This window comes from Rutilus rutilus (genome assembly GCF_951802725.1).
Source record: "Rutilus rutilus genome assembly, chromosome: 8".
NCBI classification, from domain to species: domain Eukaryota; kingdom Metazoa; phylum Chordata; class Actinopteri; order Cypriniformes; family Leuciscidae; genus Rutilus; species Rutilus rutilus.
The window spans coordinates 26,178,560-26,204,322 of record NC_140222.1 but is presented as its reverse complement, the minus strand read 5'-3'; the positions used below and the strand labels follow the sequence as shown (position 1 = coordinate 26,204,322).

Genomic DNA, 25,763 nt, shown 5'->3' with positions numbered 1-25,763 from the left:
ATTTGAAGCTTGAAATTGTGCAACAAAACTGCGTTTTTAAGGCTGGTCCAGTTAAACAAACAGCTGATTGGCTCTTTTAATTGTAAGACGGACTATAGACACCATGGGCCAGATTTACTAACAGCTTGCGCCAGCACAAACCCTCTTTTGGCATCTAAAAACTATGTCAGGATTTACTAAAGACGCGTAGTGAAAAATTAGCACTGAAATGACGTGGACATGGTTATTTTTGCAGCTGAACTTATTGCATATGCTTTTGTAGGAGTTTCACTTTCAGATGCAAAATGTATGGGAGGAGAGTATTTAAATGAATCATGCAAGGTGATTTACTAAGGTTTGCGCTCGTCAATTTACTGGTGTTTGCGCCGTTATTTACCGCCCGTTTTAAACCAGACACTAACTGGTAGATTGTGTTGGTCATTATGGAAATTATCCGTCTCTGTCTGTGTTCCTTAATTTGCTATATTGCTGTCAATGCCACTTAAAACAGAAATACCATCAGTAGATCAAGCGCAGAACTTTTTTTTTGGAATTGTGCTCCCACGCTAATTTGCCATGTTTAGTAAATCTGGCTCCATATTTGGCTTACGCTTTCTCCCATTGTTGCCTTCACTTATAAGGAAAGGTATTTCTGTCTTAAGTGGTATTGACAGCAATATAAAGGCCCAAAGTATACTTTGAATGTATGATTCAATGACTCACTCATAAATGTTTCATTACTGGATGAATCAGCGTTTTTGAACCAATCTCTTGAATGAATGATTCAATGACAAACACATTTATTAGTCACTTATCGCCACCTACTGGTGTAACAATGTAATGATACAATGGTTATTTAAAGCACCAAGTTACTTTCAAAACGTGATTCGCTCTATTTTGATCACTACTGTAGACATCAGTGTTTATGGGCACTATTTTAACGATCTGAAACGCAACTGTCAAAGCGCAAAGCGCAAGTAACTTTGTGGGCGGGTCTTGGGCGCTGTTGCTATTTTCCCGGCGGGATAAATGACTCTTGCGCCCGGCGCAAATCTAAAAGGGGTTGGTCTGAAGTAGCTTCATTATTCATAGGGGTGGTTTGGGCGTAACGTGAAATAAACCAATCAGAGCGACATCTCACATTCCCTTTAAGAGCAGGCGCGCTTGTTCTATAGCGGATTCCTATTATAACGGCGGATTTGCCAGGCGCACGCCAGGAGCGGTTCAAGGCCGAGGAGACCGACGTTCTCGTCAGAGACGTTGGGGATGGAGAAACACACCCAAATTAACTTCGGTTAAACAGGCGTATGATAATTTGGGTAAATGTGTAAGCTAGATGTATGCTTTTATAATAAAATGTCTATCTATCTATCGTAATAATGTATGATTTGCAAAAATGATAACTGCTGCGTCTGTGTGTAGATGAGAGAATCAAAGTGTATGCGCGTTGTGCACACGCTACATTGATTAAGGCCAAGCATGCGCCCTTAAAATAGCATATGAATAACATGCGCAACGCGCCACTGACTTTAAACAGTTTTTTTTCGGTCAGTGGCGCAATTGTTTTCTAAACCTGTAAAATAGCATGAGGGAACGTTTGCGCCGGAACACGCCTCCTCTTTGCGCTGAACCGCCCCGGGGAGCGCAAGTGTATTTCTTAGTTAACCGACGTGCATCTGTGGAGGGAAAAGTCCGCTTTGCGCGGGTGCAAAATAGGAATGATACATGCGTCGGTGTACAAAGTCAATTGCGCTGGGTGCAAGATAGGGCCCTAAATCTGAAGTGTAAACTTTTATCCTAGCACTTCTGTGATAATCTGAGTACTTGTAACATAAATAACCATACTGTAGTGTTGAAAAGATTGTTTGTGAAGCTGTTTCGTACCTATACATGACAACTGCTCTCTCTGGGTCAGCAGCAGCACGCTGACATCACTGTCATTTAGGAATAAGATCGCATCAGTGTTTGAATCGAGATCGCGATCTTTTAACGATTAATCGTGCAGCTCTAGGGTTGAGCTTGGTTCATCATCCATAGATAGCTGGAGTAACTTTGGTGAGAGATGGATGAACCAGAGGGAGGAGGAGGTTTGCTAAAACAGGATCCGAGCCATGTGCTTTTCATTAAGTTGTGCGGAAATAAGTGCTGACCCACTCCTTCAAGAGGGCACATCCATTTAATGCTGCAATGAAGAAAATTAGATACGGAGAGGGCTCAGGTAGCAGACAGAGCAAGAGATGGACCGCATGCGTGTACAGGAACGGACAGGGGTGCAATCAAACACATGCTGTGCTTCAGCTTTATTGAAAGTGAAGCTGAAAACTAAACACTTCCTTCAGCATTCCTCTCTAATTTGTCCAAGGTCTGTGTGGTCTGCCTCGCCCGTCACCTTCGCTCCCTTGAGTTTGGATCCTCGTGTTTTTACACCGTCACACTTTCGCTCCTGCCGTATACAGTGTGGCTCATGTTACGTTTTAGAGTTTAGCAAGTTGTGTGCCATAAATTCTCTTTCATGGTGTTTCATGGTGTTAGTCATTTTATAATTTTAATGTAATTTCATATAGAGCATATTTTGTAGCTGCGGGTCAATGAACTACATCTATCTCTCATTTTTATTCTGTTTAATGTTAATTATTATTAAATTGTATTGTCATTTTATTCTAATTATATTTATATGAAATATTTAATTTAATATTTCCAAATGAACCATTTGTTAGTGCAATACAGCATTTATTTAGAGAAATATTTGTCCAGTATGTCTCAAAAGATATATTTTTAATATATTACATTTATAATGGTATTATATTTACTTTTTATATAATTGTATATTTATATATACAACTCCCCAAATGTGCAACTCCCTGACATCCACTTTTTCATTCCGTTTAACATTAATTCTTAATTATGTTGTTTTTATTAAGTACATCATTATACATTTTAGAAATGCGTATATATATATATATATATATATATATATATATATATATATATATATATATATATATATCATCAGAAATATCATTTTATATATCTACAAATAATAGTTTAATATTCAATGTTTAATATTTTCTAATTAAACATTTGTTAGAGCAAACTTTTATTTAGATACAGATCATTCTAATATGTCTGAAGCAACTAAGCTTTTCCTACAAGTCCTTCAATACCATATTTAAACTCTTTACAGAGTCGGACAATACCGAAGTACAGCATGACATACAGCATGCCCTGTTGCTCCCCTCGCACCCCTCACTGGGCTGGTGAAGTAAATGATGTTGTCCCTCTGTCCCAATTCTCCACCTGTATCCTTCATCCCCAGCTGAAGTCTTTGTAGGTTTGTACCCCTGCCATGTTCATCCCCCTCCTGCTCTGGCAAGGCCTTCCATTAATTTACCTGCCCATCCACCATTGCTCTTCGGGACGCTTCAAAGGAACCCGTTTACACACAAAGACTTTACAACTTACATTTACTTGTATGTTCTGCTCTCACTAATATACCATAGTCCAACATTTACAGTAAGGATCACATATGTAGTTGCTTTTCCATATACATGTAGGGTGTGTTTATATAAATAAAAGGAGCCAAGAGAAAGGCAGCATACATGATGTGTGTGAGCATTATACTGGAATTCCTCCTTACATATGAGCACATCTGTTCTCAGATCATAGTGCTTCTGCGTTCAAAGACGCTGCTGGGAGTGTAATCCATGGGATTTATTCTGGAAGCCATGCAATCCTGTCTTGACCTAAGGAATAGTATTAAGGAGAACTAGAAAGAGCCCTGTGCAGAGAAAAAGAGCAAGTTCATATTGCAAAGTTTGTCGTTGCTGTAGTTTAATATTGACATTTAATAAATAGAAAGGCTTGCTTTTTTTTGCATATCAATATTGATGTGTTGTGTAGATTATATAGAGCATAACAGTCCAGTTTAATTGCTCTATTTTAGTGCAATTGCCGTCATTGACCATTAGAGGGAGACATTACTCTAAAACAGAAGTCAAAGTCTTACAAGCACATTAATGGTTCCAAATCATTTTTTGGTGGGAATAGAGTAACAAATGTGGAAATTTTTTTGTTTTATACTATAATGTTTATTATATAAATTTAAGATATAATAATTGCGTGTGTGTGTGTCTATGTATGTATATATATATATATATATATATATATATGTGTGTGTGTATATATATATATGTATATATATATATATATGTGTATATATATATATATGTCATGTGTATATATATATATATATATATATATATACACACAATATTATTCTTTAAAATAATATATGTCATAATGAAGCATTTTAAAGAGAATTTATCTTTAATGAGTATTAAATTCTTGGAAAATGTATGAAGAGTTCAGATGCAAAAGCCTCTAAGTGCCATCTGAGATTTTCTTCTAGAATGATAATTTTGATCAAGCTCGTATATTTAAGTTCAGTAATTTCACTTAAATGGCACTGAAGATGACCTATGAATTGTCATTTAAGTGAAATTACTGAACTTAAAAATACGAGCTTGATCAAAATTATCATTCTAGAAGAAAATTTCAGATGGCACTTAGAGGCTTTTGCATCTGAACTCTTCGTATGGAAATTAATGTAAAAAAAAATAAATATATATATATATATATATATGTGTGTGTGTGTGTGTGTGTGTGTGTGTGTTGTGTGCGTGCCCCCCCATGTGAGATCACCAGAAAAGCATCCATATTCTTTTTTGCCCCTTCCCTTCTTTCACCGTATTAATACATTTCAGTATGAACCACACATATCAAACAGAAATAAATCCCTCTCCTCCAGTAAATAGAGATAGACAGATCCACATGGCAAATGAAGACATAACACACATAGCTGCGAAAAGCGGATTTCACGTGTTCTTTCTCTTTTTCAGTGGGATATTGCCAGTGTGGGTTTGATAGAAGCACATGTTGTGGGGAGATAGTGAAGCCACAACAAAGGCGGCCCTGAGTGGAGGCAAGCAATGGTGGTTCCCTTGGCAGGGCCGGGACCCTCTTCATCCCTGGCACTGTCGGCATGAGTTAGTCACACCACAGGAGAGGGCCCCCGAATGGCCTGTCTGTCGCAGATGGGCACAATGGGCCTGGCACTGCCTCATACCCCTGATCGCACACATGAAAGCCTAATGATCGCGCATCAGCCACGATACTCTAAAAATCATCGACTGCGGAGCGCGTCATCGAAATGACGGATGACACCTCGTTGATGCTCTGTCTGCAGCTTAAGCTGATTGTCAAGTTGAAAGTTAGACCATTCTCACGTCACTTATGTTACTAACATAATGCTTGCTTTTGGTTGGTTGATGAGCATTCTTAGGTGTGCAGTTATTTTCCCGTAAACGCACAGCTAAAAGCTCTGGCGACCACATTACGGTTCCATATCACTTGGCCAAATAATTTCAAGGGTCCTTACAACCGACAAAAGCAAGTGAATAAAATCAAAAGCAAGTGAAAAAGCTCTCTCTCTCTGCACACGCAAGCATAGAAACGTTTTTTTTTTTTTTCTCAAAATAGTTTGCAACTGTGAAAACTTTGTGTTGTGGCCACATTACCACCTTGGGTTTGCATTCATTTTCAATGATTCAAAAGCCCGTCATCAATTATTCCTTCGTCCACTTCTGCTGCTTTATTGGACTGATATAAGAAAGACATGTTTGAAGCGAGAGTGTTGAACTGGTGTAATTTGCATCTACTCTTCATCGCTGTAGTGATCAATAGATTTCGATTTTACTGAAGGAATTTCAATGGCGTAATAAGGGAATTCGCTTAGGATCGTGCTTGTAGTCTACCATGCTGAGAGCAGAGCATGTGTATGATTTCCAAAATTATTGATTTATTAAGTTAATTGATAAAGTATTAATTTATTCTTTTTTTTTTTTTTACTTAAAACCGGCATGAAATTTGTGATAGTCTTTTCTTCCCTAGTGTGACGAATATCCACGTGGAACGGCTTCTCGAACAAGACAAAATGTAGGACGGGACTTAATTTCGTCCATCGGGAATCAATTGGATAGTTGTGGTTTGCTATTGGTCGATCTCATTTGAGTGACAGGTTGTCCCGCCCTCGTGTCAGTAAACACGTCACTGCAAGAGGGAGGGGAAGTTATTCTGATTAAAGATTATGAGGGCATATGAATAAAAAAAAATTGGGATAAATAATTTATAATAACTACTGCAATATTCCATAAAAACAAGAATTTTCTCTTTTTATTTCAAGGCGAACAAGAATTTTCCATAATGAAGTGCCTTGATGAGAATTTTTCATTCTTCAACTTTTCAATATTTTGTTATATTTAATATTACAATGAGAATGTTGGTAATCCATGGTCACAGAAACCTAAAAAAGTCACAGAATATTAAAGTTCTTTCAGGCCTAGAAAAATAATGTTAATAAATTAAACGTCAAAATTCAAATACATCACATTATGTGATCTCTTATTATGCCAGCTCAAACATAAACTCAAATAAGCACATTTCCTCCAGAAGACAGGAAATGATTGAAGAGAGAGATCAGTCTTGGAATGGCATGATTCGTGTAGCGATCAACAGAGTCGCTTGTGTCGAAGGATTTTCAGTGGTGTAATAAGGGAATTCTCTTGGGATCGTGCTTGTAGTTAATTTTCATCTCCGTCACCTGTCGGTTCCTGCACGCTGAGAGCCGAGCGTGTGTATGTTGGGAGAGGGAGTTGTTTCCATATCCAGCTGTGTGCTCCGAGCTGCAAATCCTTCCCTCTTCGTCCCCCCCACCCCGCCAGCCGAGAACAGCTGTCAGGTGTCTCGTAGTGTTTTTTAAAGCGTTTAGGGTGGGTAGGTTGCCTTGCACATCTGTTTGTCTGTGTATGTGCGGCTGTTTGCGTTCGTGATGCCTTTGCGTTCTCACGTGACTCTCTCCATTGATGTTGGCGTCCTTTACGCGGCCGTATCTGTGCTGAATGAACGCACGTATGCGGTGAACAGTGAGCATGCGGTCTGGTGTGCTCCTGGCGGTCTGTGCTGCGATCAAACAGAAGGAATGAGGGGGAGGGTGAAAACGTGTTATATATACCCAGCATATGCCTGGCTATTTCAACAGCTTGCATATGGACCGTACTTGCCCGGAGGCTTGTTTTTTAAGAAAGACTCTCCGTGAGTGCTGGACGTTGCTGGACATGTGTGGCATGATTTCTTAGAACTGAATTCCCACATATTCAGTTTAAGGTTGCACTGATTTAGGGTGTATATTTTGGTATGACTGATAATCAATATAATTGCCAATGTCATTAACATTCTGTTTTGTTTATTTTTATTTTTTAAATGACGCATTTAATGAGAATTTTGCACGCCTCAATTTAAATAATTAAAATACATTTAATTGTACATAAAAATGCAGGATTCCCACGGTTCTAGAAACCTGGAAATGTCTCTGAAAATAAATAAATTCAGGCCTGAAAAAATTATATAAATGATTAATCTCAAAAAAGTCACGATGTTATTCATTTTGGTAGTAGATACATAAATATTTTAATGTTCTGTGAAAATGGAGGATAGCTCACGGTTCCCACATTCATGGAAAACTGGAAAAATCATAGTTTTGAAATAAGGATTTCCAATCCTGGATTTTTTTTTTTTTTTTTTTAGTAATGGAAAGTCATTGTGAAATCAAATATGATTTGTTATGCACAGCTTTCAAATATTTAATCAGCTAGAAATTACTCTTTGTGAGTTCAATCTGTTATTTTTTTTTCTTTATCCAGTAATCATAAATACCTGGAAAAGTCATATGCGTTATTAATGTTAAGTATAAGTTCTTTCTAATTATACTTAATTCTTCAATATAAACCACCGTTCAAAAGTTGTCAAGAAGTCTCTTTTGCTGCATTTACTTGATCAAAGATACAGTAAAAACAGTAATATTGTAAAATATTATTACAATTTAAAATAATAGTTTTCTATCTTAATACATTTTGAAATGTATTTTATTCCTGTGATTCAAAGCTGAATTACTTCAGTGTCACATGATCCTTCAGAAAGCATTCTGATTTGCTGCTCAAAAAACATTTCTTATTATTATCAATGTTGAAAACAGTTGTGCTGCTTAATATTTTGTGGAAACATACTCTACTATTACGTGATACTATTTTTCAGGATTCTTTGATGAATAGAAAGTTCAATATATATATTTTTGTATCAGTAGAGATGTCTTTACTGCCAATTTTGATCAATTTAAAGTGCCCTTGCTGAATAATAGTTTTAATATCTTTCAAAAAACAAATACTGACCCTAAACTTTTTAATTTCATTAACAAGAAATTGAGTGCATTCTCTATATATTCTCTAAAAATCTGTATGCAGAAACTTTTGTATATTCAGTAGTCAAGACAATTAATAAAAATGGACCATACTTTCGCTATCAGCCTAATTAAATAAGGAATAATAATAATAATTAAACAATATATCTTGCTTCCCTTTAAAAAAAATATATTAATAAAAAAATCTGCACTTTAGCGTTTTGTTTTTTACTTGACGTCACATCATCCCTGTGTGGTTTTAAAGAAGAAGATTGTAACACACACAGTCATCAAGATACTCTACATGGCTCCTCTTGTGTGTGTGTGTGTGTGTGTGTGTGTGTGTGTGTGTGTTTCCTGTCTTCTCACACCGTCGTAAGGCCCATCTGTCTCCTTTCACTCCTCTTTATTCTCACAATTGCCTCTCGTCTTATCAAGGCCTCTGTCTGCAGCGCACCGCACTCATTAGAACCGTCGTAAGCACCACTCTTCATTAATCTACGCCCAATCGCTCTTTAAACGCCACATCAGTCCTGTTGTTCACAGTATTTGTGGCGCTTGGAGGAAACAGTTTTATTTATTGAACAAAACACCGCGAATCGAGTCGTGCCTGCTAGCTTGTGTTTGTGAATGAGGAGAGAGCTGTGCAGGCCTGACTCACAGATCTCCCGTGTGTGTGTGTGTGTGTGTGTGTGTGTGTGTGTGTGTGAGAGAGAGAGACTGTGGGCCAATCCTGGCCATATTCCAGCGCTGGCATCTCTGTGGCAGCAGGTGGAGCCCACTGCTTCCAAACCAGCACCAGCACTCCTCCCCCACCCCGTCTCACCCTTACCAACACAAACACATTCTCTCAACGCTGACTGAACAATGGGCATTTTGAAGTCGTATAGTTAAAAAAAAAAAAAAAATTGAAAACTGGTTTAATTCTATTATTATTATTTTTTACAAAAATTACATATTAAAGGAACATTCCAATGCAATACACTGTAAAAAGAAAAAAGTTGCTGCCTTAAATTTTTCAAGTACTATCAACTTGGATGTTTAAGTCATCTCAACTTAAATTACATTAAACTGAATCTTGTATAACTTAAAATTTTAAAAGTAAATTTTTTTAAAAAAGTAAAAAACATTGATCATATAATTGTTTACAAAAAAGTTAAGCTCAGTCGACTGGAATTGTGGCATGCAGTGTTGTTATTTTTGACTAAAAACAAAAACTTTTAAGAAATTGTTTTCATTGAAATAAGGCTGAAATAAAATATAAATAGTCGATGAAGAACTTGAAAAATCATGAAAAATAGAGAAGTATCCTCGACAACTAGGCCTAACTGAAATAAAATAAGTTTGAGTTGAAGTACTAAAATGATTAAATCTAAGAACTGAAATAAAAATGAATTAGAAATATTAGAAAAAAACATACACTGTAAAAAAATTCTAACCCTCCCAAATCAAAAATTTCAAGTGACCGATAACATCTAAATTTTTCAATTGGCCCAAGTGAAATTCTGTAAATTATCAAATTTAATTTACAGATTTTCACTTGAGCCAATTGAAAAATTTAGATGTTATCGGTCACTTGAAATTTTTGATTTGGGAGGGTTAGAAATTTTTTACAGTGTACTAATAAAAATGATGAGCATGTAAATTACTCAAACGCTAAAATTGAAATGAAAACTGAAAGTATGAAAGTTAAAAACACTATAATAGTATTTAAATAATACTAAAACAACACTGTTGGCATAATGTTGATAACTTCAAAAATGATCGTGTCCCTCATTTCTATAAAAAACAAAAACAAATATCAAGGTTACAGGAGGCACTTACAATTTTTTTGAGGGGTTAAAAGCTGAAAAATGAATCTTATAATTTCATTAAAGTACTTAGATCAATTCTTCTGTTGGAACTTGTGTATTTGAGCTGTAAAGCTGTTTAAACCATAATTTTACAGTTGTTTAAAGCATTTTTGTGGCGACAAAGTGTGCGAAATTAGCTTTACACACACTGTAAAAAATGATATGATCAATAAGTTATGACAACATGTTTAACTCATCAAAATACTGCAAGTTAAGCAATTTTCAACTTTTTTTATGTCATACAAAATTCAACTCATTTTTTTTAAAGTCAGTTTAATGTCGTTTAAGTTGAAATGACTTAAACATCCAAGTTGATTGTACTTAAAAAATTTAAGGCAGCAATTTTTCTTTTTTACAGTGCAGAAAAGGCTAGTAAATGATTTTATCACACTGAAATTACGTTACCACTCATTGTTTATGTTTTGTGGCTGTACTAATAAAACTGTGAATATTTTAACACTTAATTTACAGGTTAATTTCCATTGTATCTGCCTCGCTGTAACAGATTTTTTTCTTTTAAGAAATAAATTTTTGGAGGTAATCAACAGTGTCAACGCTTATGGTTAGCAGATGATTTTTATTTCACTCTAAAATATGTAAACACTCATATTGTTAACATCTTTTGCCTATACTATACCCAATTCACTTCCATTGTGAAATACATTTTTGGAGGTACTTGTACTGAACCCAGAATATTTCTCTAAAATACATTTCTACCATTTTATACATGTTTTCCGTCCCGTTTTAAAAGTCACCTGTCGTTTTGTAGACGTGCAAACTGAGTGTATTAAAGCTTCAGCCTATTTAAAAGCACAATAGAGGTAGAGTAAGGGGATCCTCTGTCGTGTTTCTTGTTGTTTATTCATAAGGCCCGGCTTGGCAAAGCCCCGAAGGCAAGCTGCTATGGTGCTGGATAATGTTATTACCCTCCGGCTGCCTAATGAGAACTGTAGCCCCGGATCCAGCGACTCCACACAATCCCCTCATCCACCCCCCATTCCACAAAAATCCTGCCCCACAGTGCCGAAGCTCCAGGTGTGTGCCGTCTGAGCGTGGGACTCCCGAGCTTACATTTGGATAGCCACCGAGTTTATCATTCCCGAACACCGGCCTCATTTGAGTGAACGTAAAGAGAAAAATGTGCATCTTTTTTTTTTAAAATACAAACGAGAAATGTTTGTCATGATTTCCAGCATTTCTTTATTGCAGTGCATGTGATATTTGACAACATTCAGAAGCGGTTTAAGTTCAGCATTGATGGACAAAACACTCTTGCTGAACTGGAAGGAGGGCTCACGGTTACAGACCGGATATCAAAAGGGCTTCTGTATAGAAAGATCACCCTCTTGTGGCTTTTAATGGAATGCAAGAAAAAAAGGTGAATTAGTTACACATCTCCAGTTCACTCTCTACTCCAGATCATTCAGAAAGAAGCCAAACATTAGTTTGAACTGTTAAGATTCGCTCTGCATTGGCTTTTCATTACTGAAATATAGTACGCTGTAAACAATTATGATCAATAAGTTATGGCGACATATGTTTTAACATTGCTTTAACTCATCAAAATACGTTAAGCAATTTTCAACTTATTTTTTTTAAATCAGTTGAATGTAATTTAAGTTGAAATTACTTAAACATCCAAGTTGATTGTACTTAAATTTAAGGCAGCCAATTTTTATTACAGTGCTAAATATTCTATATATTTTAGACACCGTCATTTGACTGATGAACTGCTCTGAACATGGTTCAACAAAAACGTTGATCATATGTATTATAATAATTACTTGTCAAAATAATACAGTAGTTATATTACAATAAACCATTTTCTGCTTACCAAACATATTTTCCACACACAATATTATGTATTTACTCTTTAAATGCTCTTAAGCAAAGCTTTTGACAATTAGGCTACTGATCCCATTGCAATTTATGAATTATATTTTACAAGTGTGTCTGGAAAGGTAAGGTTGACTTATGCGTGCACACACACACTTAGTAAAGGTAGCCTACAAGACTAGATTTTGATGTTGTTTGGAGTCCTGTCAGTTCAGATCACAGCCTCTAGGTGGAGTCTCTACCTATATTTGATGCCTGATCGGATAGAATGGAGGAAGTCGGGCTAAATCAATGATGAGCATTGAGTCTATTATAAATAATCAGTTATATTCCAAATCGTATTTATAATTATAACAACGACGATATTAATAATGATAAAATGCCTAATGGTTTGTATGACAAAATATTTTGGTATTATATGTATGAGGTATAGTAATAATGGTGATAAATCTTTATTTTAATAATAATATGATTGTTTATTTACATAACTTGTAGTGCATATTTTAACTTATTTGGGTTTACATGGTAGCGTAATTTTATCTAGGCTATGTATCTGTATATATTATGGTAGTATCATTTTATCTATGGATGTTATATTATTTAGATGTTACATTATTTCACATTTACCTCTTTTTTTAATGGTCAATATGGTTACAGGGAAAGCGTATTTTTCACATAAGATTTATTCATCTTTATATGTAGCCTATGTGTGTATCTCTCGCTATAATTTCCCTTAACTCATTTGCATTGTGTTTTATTGTTTTGTTATATTTGAGTATGATTTGAGCTGGAACTCATCATTTTACAATTAGTTTTCAACTGACGCATCCTGCATAAAGAGTCTACGGGTGATTTTGACAAGAATGCCTTCATGCAAACTAGCCTACACTCGTTTAAATATGTCAATATTTCGAGTTGCTGCTTTAATTTATTTGCATATAAATTAAGGCACGTACTTTTTGAGAAGTGCACGCGAATATACATTTTCAAATGCAATATTGACACCTTCCGAATTTTTTTCGTGATAAATAGGCTATGCTACACTTCTTTTTTTATTATTGTAATGGAAATTTATGTATTTTCCGCAGCTATACATAAATTTAGATGTGCTTGCTTTACTGCTTTTGGCTAATATTAAAATGATAAACAACATTAATTCAGTGATAGCCAAATAAAAAACCTGCTGCGTTATTTAGGCTATACTTTCTACACAATAAGTTTGAGGGTGGTTTTTCATTAGATGGCGATCTAACGCTGAGTTTTAAGCAATTTTACCCCTGAAGACTATCGAGATGTGCAGCGAAACTTCAGCGCACATTTTTTCCTCCCCACACACACACACACACACACACACACTCCCTCTCTCTCTCTTGCTCTCTCTCTCACACACACACACACACATTTACTCTTGCAGACTCGTCTGGCATCGGTGTGCTTTCGCACCCGCTAAAGCCCGAACGGATTCTCAAATAAGACCTCGCATATTGTCTTTTTTCTTGTTTTAATCTCGAATAAAAAAGCGATTTGTACTCACGTCCACACACTCAAGTTGAGAAGAAGCTCCATCCAAGTTGATTATAGGTGCCTTATACCTGATTTGATCCCGTGACTTAACAATGAGCTGAAAATGCACCATAAAACCCAAATTCTGGTTTCTTTCGAAGAGTTAAATCCCTAGTTCGCTCCGTTGTCCTTTACACACTGCCGTTTTTGCCTCGTCTTTGCCACTCTGCCTCCAAAAGCCTTGGCACAGTTGCCTTGGCATTCAGTGGCTTCTCCTAGAACTTGGCAGAAAATGCTTTAAAGGCGTCTCTAATGTCTGCCACAATTAAACGAGACAAATATGTGAATTTTAGAATTTTATTATAAATTGAATTATTTTATTCTAAAAGTTTTTGTAATTTGTTTTATTCGAGATTGAATGCTTGGTAACATTCGATGGAAAATAAACCTGAACAAACGGTGTAGGTTTTGTAACTCATTGTTTATAGACAACACAACAATTTTTGGTTAATATATTCATTTTATATATAACACCACGATTTAAAATAGGACTACTGTCTGTCTATATAGAGTCTGAATAAAATGCCATATTTAAACCTAATAGTGTTAAATATTCAAGGTAGCCTAATTTAGATAATCGTTCAATGGCATTAATTTAAACTATTTCAAAGTGAATATAAAGTTTGACACAGAATGTCGTGAATTTCTCTAATCTACATATATTGTCACTGATTTAAAAAAATATAATATACTTAACTGCTTTTTTGTTTTTGTTTGATAGTTTTCAGTTCACCTGACTCTTCCCGCCAACTTAAAGTTCGTCATCAGGCCTTTAGGCGCTGTTCAGCCAATCAGTGCTGAAATCAATGCGTAAATCTAAATTAAATGACGTCTGAATGCAAGGCTGTTATAACTTTGAATTCAGACCTAAGCACATTTAGGCCTGATTGGGAATTTGAAGATGCTCCACACATCAACAAATATTTGATGGTTACATTTAATTTCTGAAAACATTACAGTGTGAAAATCTGATTAGGCCTGTTGGATTCATTGATCCAGTTCTCTTGACGTTTCTAGGCCGTTTTGAAGTTGTAAAGGCTGCATGATTAAATACAGGTGACTGCCTTTTCGACACGCGGTTCATGTGTTAAAATGAACGCTGCCACGCGACTCCCTTTTCATGACTTCACAAGCGAGATGACGAGAAACGTTCTTAAGTTCCCATTCAAATTAGGATTGTTGCAACTTTTGTTCTACAGAATGCGGTTAAAGTGCACGACTGGATACCTGTCAAAATATCCAGGAGTGAATAATTATTATTATTATTTTTGGACAACAGCAAGAACCAGTTTTTCTTTGCATAAGTGCCATAATGAGCGTTTGTATGTTTATGAGTGTTTAAGGGTCATTCGTTCATTTTTAAAGCAAGTTTCTTTAAATGTTTTAAATACTCTATCAGAGAAGGTCTTTAAGTGCTAATAAATTGCATTGCAACCTCAAGTTAAATTTAAGAAAACTATATAATATATAGTCTACAAGATTGACAGGATTATAGTTCAGCTGTCACTTCCCTTTTGTTCAAGGTCAAGACCATACAAGATGTTTGGAAAGAATAAATACAGTATAATTGGTATTATGTCTATTATTTTCCCCATTTAAATCGTTTTTTTAGTAGCACATCGTAAAGTTTGAAACGACACGTCAACGTCAGGTTTGACTGACAGTGTTGCACAGATTGCATTCTCGTCAGGCTGTCAAAAAAAAGTCTGATATCGTGAAGATAAGCGCTCTCTCTCTCTCTCTCTCTCTCTCTCTCTCTCTCTCTCTCTCTTTTCCCAATCTAATTTATTTGTGTTCCGCGAGGCTGTTTGCCGAGATCCCGAGTGTCTGTCTAGGAGTGGTTGCTGTCACATGCGTGCGTGTGAAACTTGCCCAATAGCGACGGTACTGTGAGCTTTGAATTTCAGTGTTTTGCCCAATCACAGAGTAGCTCATGAAAACGCCAGAGGGACGGACCTGCACCTGCAGCAAGTTAGTGTGACTGTGAGTTGCGAGCATAATTAATATGCAGTTTCCTATCATTTCTATCACACACGGTGCTATGTTAATTATCACCTATTTTGCATTTGACAAAACGCACCTTTGGTGTTTGTTTCACGGTTTAATGCTCATAAATCTCGATACATGTATGCACATCATATGCTTGCTTTCTGGAATATAGTGTTTTTTTTTTATTATTATTATTTTATTTCCCAACAGATTGATATCTCGTTTAGAATACCATCCTGTATTTCTGAAACACTTTCTGTAAATGGATCCGTTTTCTAGGGGGCGCCCGATTGACTTACAGCGAGAGTAGTTGCGTGGTTAATAATAAAACTGCGTTGAGTGCCAACCAAACTAATTACACGAACCAGGTTTTCTTATTAATGATGTTTGCACGTACGGCACACGTGATTAGAAACATAACATTGCATTGGCAGTCGCTTTCTTGTCCATCAGTGTCCACCTTGTTTTTTTAAATCATGACCCTGTTTAAGGTTTGACGTTTTTGAAAACACGCTGCTTCATTTTGTGTGGTGTTTCCCAATGGCTCTTTGAAATATCAAAATCCCAGATATAAATAGGCGTATTAATTATAGGCATATGCTGTTAAGGAACCTGTCAGCCGCATATCAATACGTTCATGACGGGGCTCACAGAAGTGGAAGATGATACTGAAAACATTGGTGCTTAAACTGGCCGTTTCAAAATATTGTAAAACAATACTGATCACGTGCAGATAGAAATACTACTATAGCCTACTTGGGGTCGAATAGACATATTACGTGAGCATGAAGAAAGAAAAAAACATTGGTTTATTGCAGAATGTTTTTATTTTTTTATTAGCTAAGCGATTTGTCCTGAGAAATTTGATGACTTTCTATTTAGTTCGTTTTAGTGAATCATAAACATTGCGCGATCAGTATAGTACTATTAGCGTACTGAATGAATTAGTTATTTTTACTTGATTAAAAAAAACACTGAGCGCGAATAATGTATTCCGATTCCCGAACGAATGACTCTTTTGAGCCGACTCTTTTTAGTGAATCAACTACATACAGCGATTCCCAGACGATTGACTCTTTTGAACTGATTCTTTTAGTGAGTCAAAATAATTATCAATAAGTATGAATCTCGCGTACTAACTAAAGTTATTGCCTTCGTCATGCCCGTCTCGAAATGAAGCAAGAACTGTAATTAAGGCTCGTGAGACTTCATTCATTTACTGATTGGTTGTTCGTCTTACGCATTAAGCATGTCGCTATACAATCAGTTATTTTTGTATTATTAAATGTTGTTACATTTTACTTAGTGCTTTTAAAATATATTTAATATGCATGTAGAAGCAGTTATTTGATTGCACTTAGCCTATAGGCTACTGCGCTTTTTGCAAGAATTGCATTACATTTATTTGCTGATATGTTAAATCTGAAAATGATTTTATAATTTGACGACACACTACTGATGGCAGTGAATGCAATACGAACGTCTTATTATTCCAAACGTTTCTTTATGTAAAGTAGCCTACTCGTTTATTTTAGGCTTTGTGTTTAAAATAAAGCGGTAATAGAATGTCAAAACATGCAAGTTAAATGCATTATCACACTTTCTGCATTACAATACTTCATGTTTACGAAGTGCAGCGGCATTGGGAGTGCATATTTCTCCTGTCCCGCATGTGTATGACTCTCGTGCCGATATTGAGGGCGCTGTGCTGATGGGAGAGCCCAAGAGTTTGAACGGGAGCTTCGTCTCAGCGGACTCGAATCGTGCGCGCTTCACTTTTTTTCCTCCCTCTCTCTCTTTCTCTCTCTCTCTCTCTCAGGTCGAAACTAACCACGACACAAGTGGCAGCTTTTGCAACAGGGGGTTTTAAGGATATTACAATCTTCCTAAGCATGCCGAGCCCTCCTCGCTGCTCGTAAATCCGCTTCAGTTTTGCTTCGCACCGCCACATGCCTCACGGCGGATGCAAGCGCGCGGCGCGGCGCTATAAGAGACAGCGAAGAATGAATCAAACGCGACTTTTGTAACGCATCCGGACAACTTTTTCTATCTTTTTGTTTCTATTGAAATGCCCGCAAGATGAAATAATCGCTCCTTTCGGCGGTTCATCACCACAGTTTCACTCATGGCTCTATGAAATCTCCGTGTACTGTACTTCCATCCATCCGTCCGTCGTCGGGACTTTTCTCTTTGCTACAGTTGATGATAATGCCGAAAGTTTGGATATACGGCTTTAACAGTACAGTACAGTAGATGTGTGTAACTCGAGGCGGGGTTAAAGTTCAGCTCTATGGAGCGCTGAAGCGTCGCGCGCACTTCGCAGAGTTGGAAATGTGAAAGCAAGAAGCAAGGCTTTATTTTCCCTCTCTCCCTTCTTCTCTGTCTCTCTTTTTTTTCTCTTTTCATACACACATATACATACACAGCCCATACATCCACACATACACACCCTCACTCACTCACACACACACACACACACACACGCACACACACACACAACATCGCCTATTCAAGAGTTAAAACCGACAGATATGTATTCTCCGCTATGCCTAACACAGGTAAGTGACATTTTCGTCTATTATTAACTCTGTTTGTTGTATTTGAGCGGTGTCTTTGGCCGGGACGGCACGGATAGGGGCTAACCTTTGCTTAAGACAAGTTACTTAGTGTGTAGTAAGGCATTTCTGCTCTGACAGAGCCAACTGAACTACCACATGGCGTATGGCGCCCACCTCACACACACATATATGTTTCTTATGCACATTTATTTACAGTGGTATTTTATTCTATAGCCGCGTTTGCGTATGGAGAGACGTTGATTTTATGTAGCAAGTTAAGCTTTAAATAGTGCTGTGCATGAAAGAAAACGTTTCTCTAATCCTGCAGAGTCAACGTTATGCACAGTTGATTTGGTTACACTGTTAAAAATAAAGTTATTTAACAGTTTCAGCAAAAAAAAAAAAAGAACAACAAAAAAAGAAAACTCTGTAAATAAGTTGCTTTAGGTTTTTCCTTTTTTTTGGAAAAGTTTTTGATGTCACGTTTGTAAGTTTTTCAGACCAGTACACTGGACTTTTAAGTTCTTTAAAGCACCAGAAATTTAAAGAAATGCAAAATAAAAAACTCTTTGCAGGACTTTAAAAGGTTCTACTGTGAGATCAGACTGTTTTTCTTGTTGGTTCTATTAAGGAACTATTTTTTAAGAGTATGACCATTTAAGTTTAAAACAGCACACACCTTTAAAGCAGAATTGTCATATTTAGTTGCTTTTTTCTATTAAATATCAATACATACAACTATGCCGTTTACAGTTTTAACTTTAGTTTAAACCAGCTTCCAGCAATAATTCTGCTATCTTATATGAGACTTTTTCTTCTCCAGTCATCAGAAACTCTTTGATTAGATTTTTGCAAACTTCGCTGTCATATAACTATATATATATATATATATATATATATATATATATATATAGTGTCATAAAAAAGTTGAGACTGTTTTAGCTTTGGTGCTGTCATGTCTGATAACCTAAGCATAGGGGTGTTTGTTTGTGGCTTTATCGTACTTTTGTAATCGGCACAGAATAAAAACTAAAGTGGAATAAAGTTTAACAGCAACCGAGAGGGTTAAAGGAGGTTTAAAAAGAAATCCAGTCGTTGTCTGAATCATGGTGGCAGGTGAAGTGAGGTGACAGGTCTGGAAAAGCTGTAGTGTTATACTGTAGACTTGATGTGATTTTAAACTGTTTGGTTAAATGCGTTTTATTGAATGCACAAAACAAAGGAGAAGGCCTCAGTATTGTGTCACGTATAGGGCCGTTCTTTTGACCATGTTAGTTACAGTCTGTTTGGAGACACTGGAGAGGATTCATGCGAAAAAAGACAAATTATGTGTAATGTGCACAGAAAGACGAGCTGAGAAAGCTCAAACTTTAAGTCGTCTTTTCATAGATTTGATAATGCAAGTCTTGGGTTTGTTTGCAAAAGTTCTTTTAGGGCTTATTTACTTCTGTTAATCCATGCAGAACCGTAGGGAAGCTTTTGATAATTTGTCAATCACTATAAATGTGACACATTATCGCTAACTGACACCTCACATAAAAACTCACATGCAGCTCATATATTTTATTTACTTGACTATAAATATTTGTTACTAACAGTACTTATTAAAAATAAGTCAAAATTCATTCTTACAAAAATGTCATCTTTTTTTATCTTTCTTTTAAATTAGTACTAATGTAAGTAATATGACAGTGATATTATTAAACGTCTAATAATCATAGTTGTATTGAAGATGATTGAGACGGACCATTGATTTCCTCTCTGTTACGGTGTTAAGGCAGTATGATGTCTACTTTCTCTCTCTCTCTCTCGCTCTCGCTCTCTCTGTGTGTGTGTGTTTGTGTGTGTCGTCTGAGTGCCAAAAAAATCACGTCTTTATATAGCTGTCATTTCATAGTAAAATCCTTAAAATCAAAACACACTTCCTATATTTTAGTTGATGCTGAAATACGCTTTTATCCCTTGCGTTAGTTATCGAATACCTTTCAATGTATTAACATCACGTTAGTTGTCTTTTTAGAGACGTGTGCATTCACATTGTCTGTTTTTCGTACTATTTTTACATGCGTTAACACTCTCTTGTCTCTTTTGGCCACGAGGCACTATTGTTCCCTGCTGAGGCCTTACTATAGGACAGCGAGGTTCAGCTTGAAACACTTTAGGAGTCTGGAAAACCCTGACATGCTAACCAGACCCTATACTGACACTCAAGCACGCTCCTAAACGCAAAGAGCTGTTTGTTTTGCCACTATGAGCAAGTATCTTCCTACAATTGAGTTTTCGTAAATTGCTAGAATTATAACAAGAAGAAAACGCTCTCATAATGATCTCAAACATGAATAATCTGCATGTTAAATTACGTTCTGTTGTGTATCATTCGCCACATAATTCTAGCAATCGTTCCTTTTATTTAGAACCGCAGAAAGTTAAGTTAACCATGTTTTTACTGTAGAGAGCTTGATTCTCGCCTGGAGATTTTCCATATTGATTTTTTTTACAAGAAATCTGAGTGTAGACAAGTCTGCAACAGATCTTTTTTTTTAATAAAAACACATAATATATATGTATAAAAAGCCACAACCATATGATATCAGTTATTAATCACAGACTTTGGATTAAGTTACTTGGAGAGTCAGTTGAAGGCAGATAAGGAAATTCATTCACTGGTTTAAATGCAGGATGAAACAATACAGTTTTTATGCCTCGGAGGCAAGGGAGTTTGATTCTTGAGCAAGACAGGAAGGAAACAATATGATTAAACATATACATTTGCTTTGGTGTCCCACAAGAGACACACAGACATTGTTCCGTACACTATAATAATGATATATGCTTATGCAAATCCTTGATTTCCTCTTGTGTAACAAAAGAGATGTGGCAATATGTATCTATATGGAGTCTGTTGTTGAGTCTAAGACTTAGACGCAGTAATCTTACACAAACAGTGCCATATTAATTTTAATCTGCACAGTTTACGTCCAAAATGATGTTTTTTTTTTGTTGTTGTAATATTTATTTATTTTTGCTTGATCGTATATTGTGATTATTTTTAATTACGATACAAACATTAGCAGCAGTGCTTGAAATTGGCCCGAGAAATTAATTTAATTAACATTCCTAAATTACTCCGAATTAATTGTTAAATTTCTAAAGGCACTGGTCCGAGGCCCAGCGCGTTATATTCATATCTGTGCTTATTCAAATGAAATCTGCGCTCAGCACATAGTGCACTTTGCTTGCTTGCTGGCAGCCCTCTCGTACTCGCACGGTCGGTTTTGGGACACGATGCAGGGCTATTGCTGTTTGTGGAAATGTTATTCTAGTGATTGGCAGTCTGCCATTATTCTCTCTATGTAATAAAAACCCTGAGTTATTTTCTGTGTAAAATCCCAAATTATTTCTTATTAGAAACCACACGTTATTTATTTGCCTAGTTATTAGGGTTTATTTGTTTTTTTCTTTAGGCAATAAAGAAGTGGTCATGCAAGCCTACAGATAAAGAACTGCACATACAGTATAGGCTTTTTATTATTTTGATAATCGAGCATATGTACAGTTTTAAAAATGCTTAGTTTATTTGATAATATTTCCTTAAGTTTACAGTTATTGCATTATGCAGCTTTACTAAATAACTTCATCTCAGGTGATACAGTAATATCCTGTAAATATTCAAATATACTTCCCTTTGTAGATTAAAATAAATCCCTGCATGATTATATCCTCCGCTAGTGTGTACAAAGAGATGCGTTAATGTTGCGGCCGATATTTTGCTGGTCTTTTTGTCATTTTATTATAAAAATTGATTTTCTGCCAGGTTGTGCACCAGCGGCAGGTGTAGGGATCCCAAAACCCGGCACAATCTGCCCCGCACACACTCCTGTGTGAAAACAACACACTCCTCGCTGATAGCGAATGAAGTAGCGCGGTTTTTGGAATCGTGTGTGCATTTTTACGGAGAACAGTTAAAAATAGCCACTCCAATTTTCCTGGTCGGTTGTTGCTTTTTCTCGGCCCTGGCATACCCCTAAAGACCAGCATTCTTGCCAGAGAGCCAAGATATGTCCTAGACGAGCTACACACACACACGCACACACACACACACACTGACTGCCCTGCTTGGTTCACAGAAACACTCCTGCTGTTGAGGGCCGTTTTTCAAAATAATCAAATGGGATTTTATGTAGATGCACGCGTTTAGCTTTCATGGTGTCTGCTGTGAAAAATCTGTTTTTGTTTTTGTACCTCACCTGGTTTGAATTGTTCTTTTTTCACAGTTTCTTATTAGAAAAAAAATTGTGATAACTTTTAGTCTACGTTTATATTTTTAAGTGTATTGCTTTATATATATTTTTCAGGATTTTCTGAAACCTGAACTGTGTTTCATAGCGTCCACGTGGACTAATTTCTGCTTCGTTGTCCTTTTTCGCAGGATGAATTCCATCCTTTCATTGAAGCACTGCTGCCCCATGTGAGAGCGTTTTCCTACACTTGGTTCAACTTGCAGGCCCGCAAGAGAAAATACTTCAAGAAGCACGAGAAGCGCATGTCTAAGGAAGAGGAGCGAGCCGTGAAGGACGAGCTGCTCAGCGAGAAGCCGGAGGTCAAGCAGAAGTGGGCATCGCGGCTGCTGGCCAAACTCCGCAAGGACATCCGGCCGGAGTTCCGCGAGGATTTTGTGCTCACTGTCACTGGGAAGAAGCCCCCTTGCTGTGTGCTCTCCAACCCTGACCAGAAGGGCAAGATGAGGAGAATTGACTGCCTGCGTCAGGCGGACAAAGTGTGGCGCTTGGACCTGGTCATGGTGATTTTATTCAAAGGTATTCCGCTTGAAAGTACTGATGGCGAAAGGCTGGTTAAGTCTCCGCAGTGCTCGAACCCAGGGTTGTGCGTGCAGCCGCATCACATAGGAGTTTCCGTAAAGGAGCTCGACCTGTACTTGGCCTACTTCGTGCATGCAGGTAAGTCCCTTTTTGAATTCACTAAATCTGTTGAATGTATAACGATGCGAACGACACCCATGTGAGCACCAAAATGTGTACCGCAAATTATGGATTGTACTTTTTTATTTCATTTCATTTTTATAATAATAGAAGTGCGGCCTAACTGAATCCTCTACTTCCATTCTGACACGTTTTTCTCAAAATATGCAAACTGAGAAAAAAAAAAAAGACATTACGTGTTAATACGTAATTAATTTGAGAGTGAATTTTCTGTTTATGTCAAAAATATAACGTGACTATTTCATCCTAATTGCAAAGTCTCTGCACAATGTGAAACAGAACAACTGTCTGTCGAGTTCAAATTCCTGTGGAAAAGTGGTGCAAATGTTTGATTGAGCGACTGTTAATTGGCACAAGGCGGCAGGGGATCCATCCTGCACTGACAGCGGCACAAACGCAAGCTTTCTCTTGGAAGACAAGAAGCGCACTTTGTTTCGCCAGGCAAACTGAGCACCTTAATTACACTCATTTCCTCTCGCGCGCAAATTGTGGCAGTGAAGTCTGAGAGTTGGCAGCGTGCGCATCCGCCGTTCCTTGCGTCCCGTGCGGACTCGACTTGCGCTTTGATGAGGTGCCGATAAAAAGAGGGAAAACGCAGTGTAACCCGAAGACGGCGGAGATAAAGCCGTAAAACGTGAGCTTTAGCGCTTCGTAGGAAAACCGTGGTATCTGGCAGACGGCAGGTTGCAAAACGGGAGCGTGTGAATCACTTTGACTTGGTGAGAACACAAAGGCCCGGAGCCTTTGAGCTTTTTGTGAGGATAAGTACGACACAGTCACAGAAACGCGTTTCCCCGCGGCCCGCCGAAATCCTCAGTTTTGATGTTCTGAAAGCCTATTCAGCAGGGAGCGTCCTGCTAACATCCTAATCTGCGAAGTTAGGTTTTCTTTTTGATTCGATGGTGAATAAGAGACGTCAGCGAGAGAACAAGAGGAAGAAAGACGTGGGAGTCTCTCTCTCCTCATCTCTGACCTGCACACAGGCCGATCAGGTTTCCTCCTCTGTCTTATTTAAAGCAGTGGAGCATTGCTGGAGCCCCCTTGATTAAAAGCCATCTGAAGAGGGCCTGACCTCATACACAGATGGTGAAAGTGGGGCTTCTGAGAGGAGCTAAAGTCAGTAATTAAATTTATCCCACAGTCTTGCCAGGGCAAAGGGGTGCAGGCCAGCAAAAACACCCACTTCATCTAGACAATAGCTGAGCTACCTATCAATATAAGCGGACATTGCTGGAAAAGCAATCTAAGTAACTAGAAAACTCAAACAAACTTGTGGAACAAATGACTAGGTTTTCATTTTGAATTTCTTAATGTTTGCTGTATTTTTTTTTCTATATTTTTCTCATTATAGAGTGGTGCAGGTATGACGTCAGAACCCTGAAGTCTAATTCGCTGCTGGTTCCTTCAAGATTTTCCTATGTTTTTTTGTTTTTTACATAACTTGACGATACTTTGACGTTTTGTTCTACAACGTACAATGCACACACTCACACTGCAAACTGTCTTATGTAGTGACTTATTAAAAGTTTTCAAAAATGAACAAAACTGTTTTTGCTATGTGGGTATGTGTAATTTAAGTTGTAGAACAAAACATCAAAGTATTGGTAAGTTATGTTTACCACAAGCTGTATTTTACACACAAATCGAAAACCCCCATTATAAAACCCATAGGAAAGTCTTGGAAGGAACCAAGGGTTCTGACGTCATACCTGCACCTCTCTATTATGTAAGTTTAAATTTGTACTTCTCAGTTCTTTCAAAATTTCTTCAATATCCTCACCATTGTTCAATAGTTTTCAATAACTGCCCTATAATATGTAAGTTTAAGTTTGTATTTCCCAATTCTTTCACATTTTTTTCAATATTTCCCCTATAATATGCAAGTTTAAGCTCATTTTTCTCAATTCTTTCAGTAGTTTTTCCTATGTGTAATTTTAAAGGGTTAGTTCACCCAACATTTTTTAATTCTGTCAATAATTACTCACCTTCATGTCGTTCCAAACCCGTAAGACTTTTGTTAATCTTCGGAACACAAATTATTTTTTTGATGAAATCTGAGAGCTTTCTGTCCCTCCGTTGACAGCTACGCAACTGACACTTTGATGCTTCAAAAAGTTCATAAAAAAAAAAAAAAAAATGTCAACGAGTCTAAATGATTTGAGCGATTTTAGTCAAAAATCGCTATATATGATGATTGAATTTAGGCTTTTATTTTTTCAATTCTATCAATATTTGTCATTATTTTTGCACTAATGATACATTTAAAAAATATATATTTTTCAATTGTATTCTCATAAAATGTACAGTTAGTTTGAGTTTGTATTTCTGAATTTTTGCAATATTTTTATATTTTTGCAATATATCCCTTAGGATATGTGTTTGAAAAACACTTTCTAATTTCAATAGTCGTGTGGTTTATTGTTTTAGTCAGATGTTATAAATCTTTGTACAAAAAAGTAACATGAGAAAGACAGAAATGTGTGTTCACTGAGGCCTGGGGACATGCAACCATGGCTAATTTACGGCAGGAGCACTCCACACGTGGGCGAGGTCACGGCTTAAGATGTTAGGGTCGTGACCCCATCTTCAAGGCATTTGACCCCCTAGATAAACATCCACTCCCATTAGCAGCCAGTCAAGCGGAGGGCAAGCTTTGGTTTTGGGTTGCCCTCTTGACCTCCTGTTAAAACAGGTG

General features: G+C 36.9%; 1 protein-coding gene across 8 annotated transcripts in view; it reads left to right on the top strand.

Moving 5' to 3' along the window:
* Positions 1-25,763, top strand: part of nfia (nuclear factor I/A) — a 153,623-nt gene that overhangs the window by 18,115 nt on the left and 109,745 nt on the right. For 4 of the 8 annotated variants that reach the window (XM_084417784.1, XM_084417785.1, XM_084417788.1 and 1 more), the window contains exon 2: positions 22,498-23,026. In XM_084417784.1, the coding sequence (XP_084273910.1) occupies positions 22,498-23,026 (529 nt within the window). Of the gene's footprint in view, positions 1-17,177; positions 18,069-22,497; positions 23,027-25,763 lie in introns of those variants that run through there. The other 4 variants (XM_084417786.1, XM_084417787.1, XM_084417790.1 and 1 more) reach the window with 4 other exon arrangements.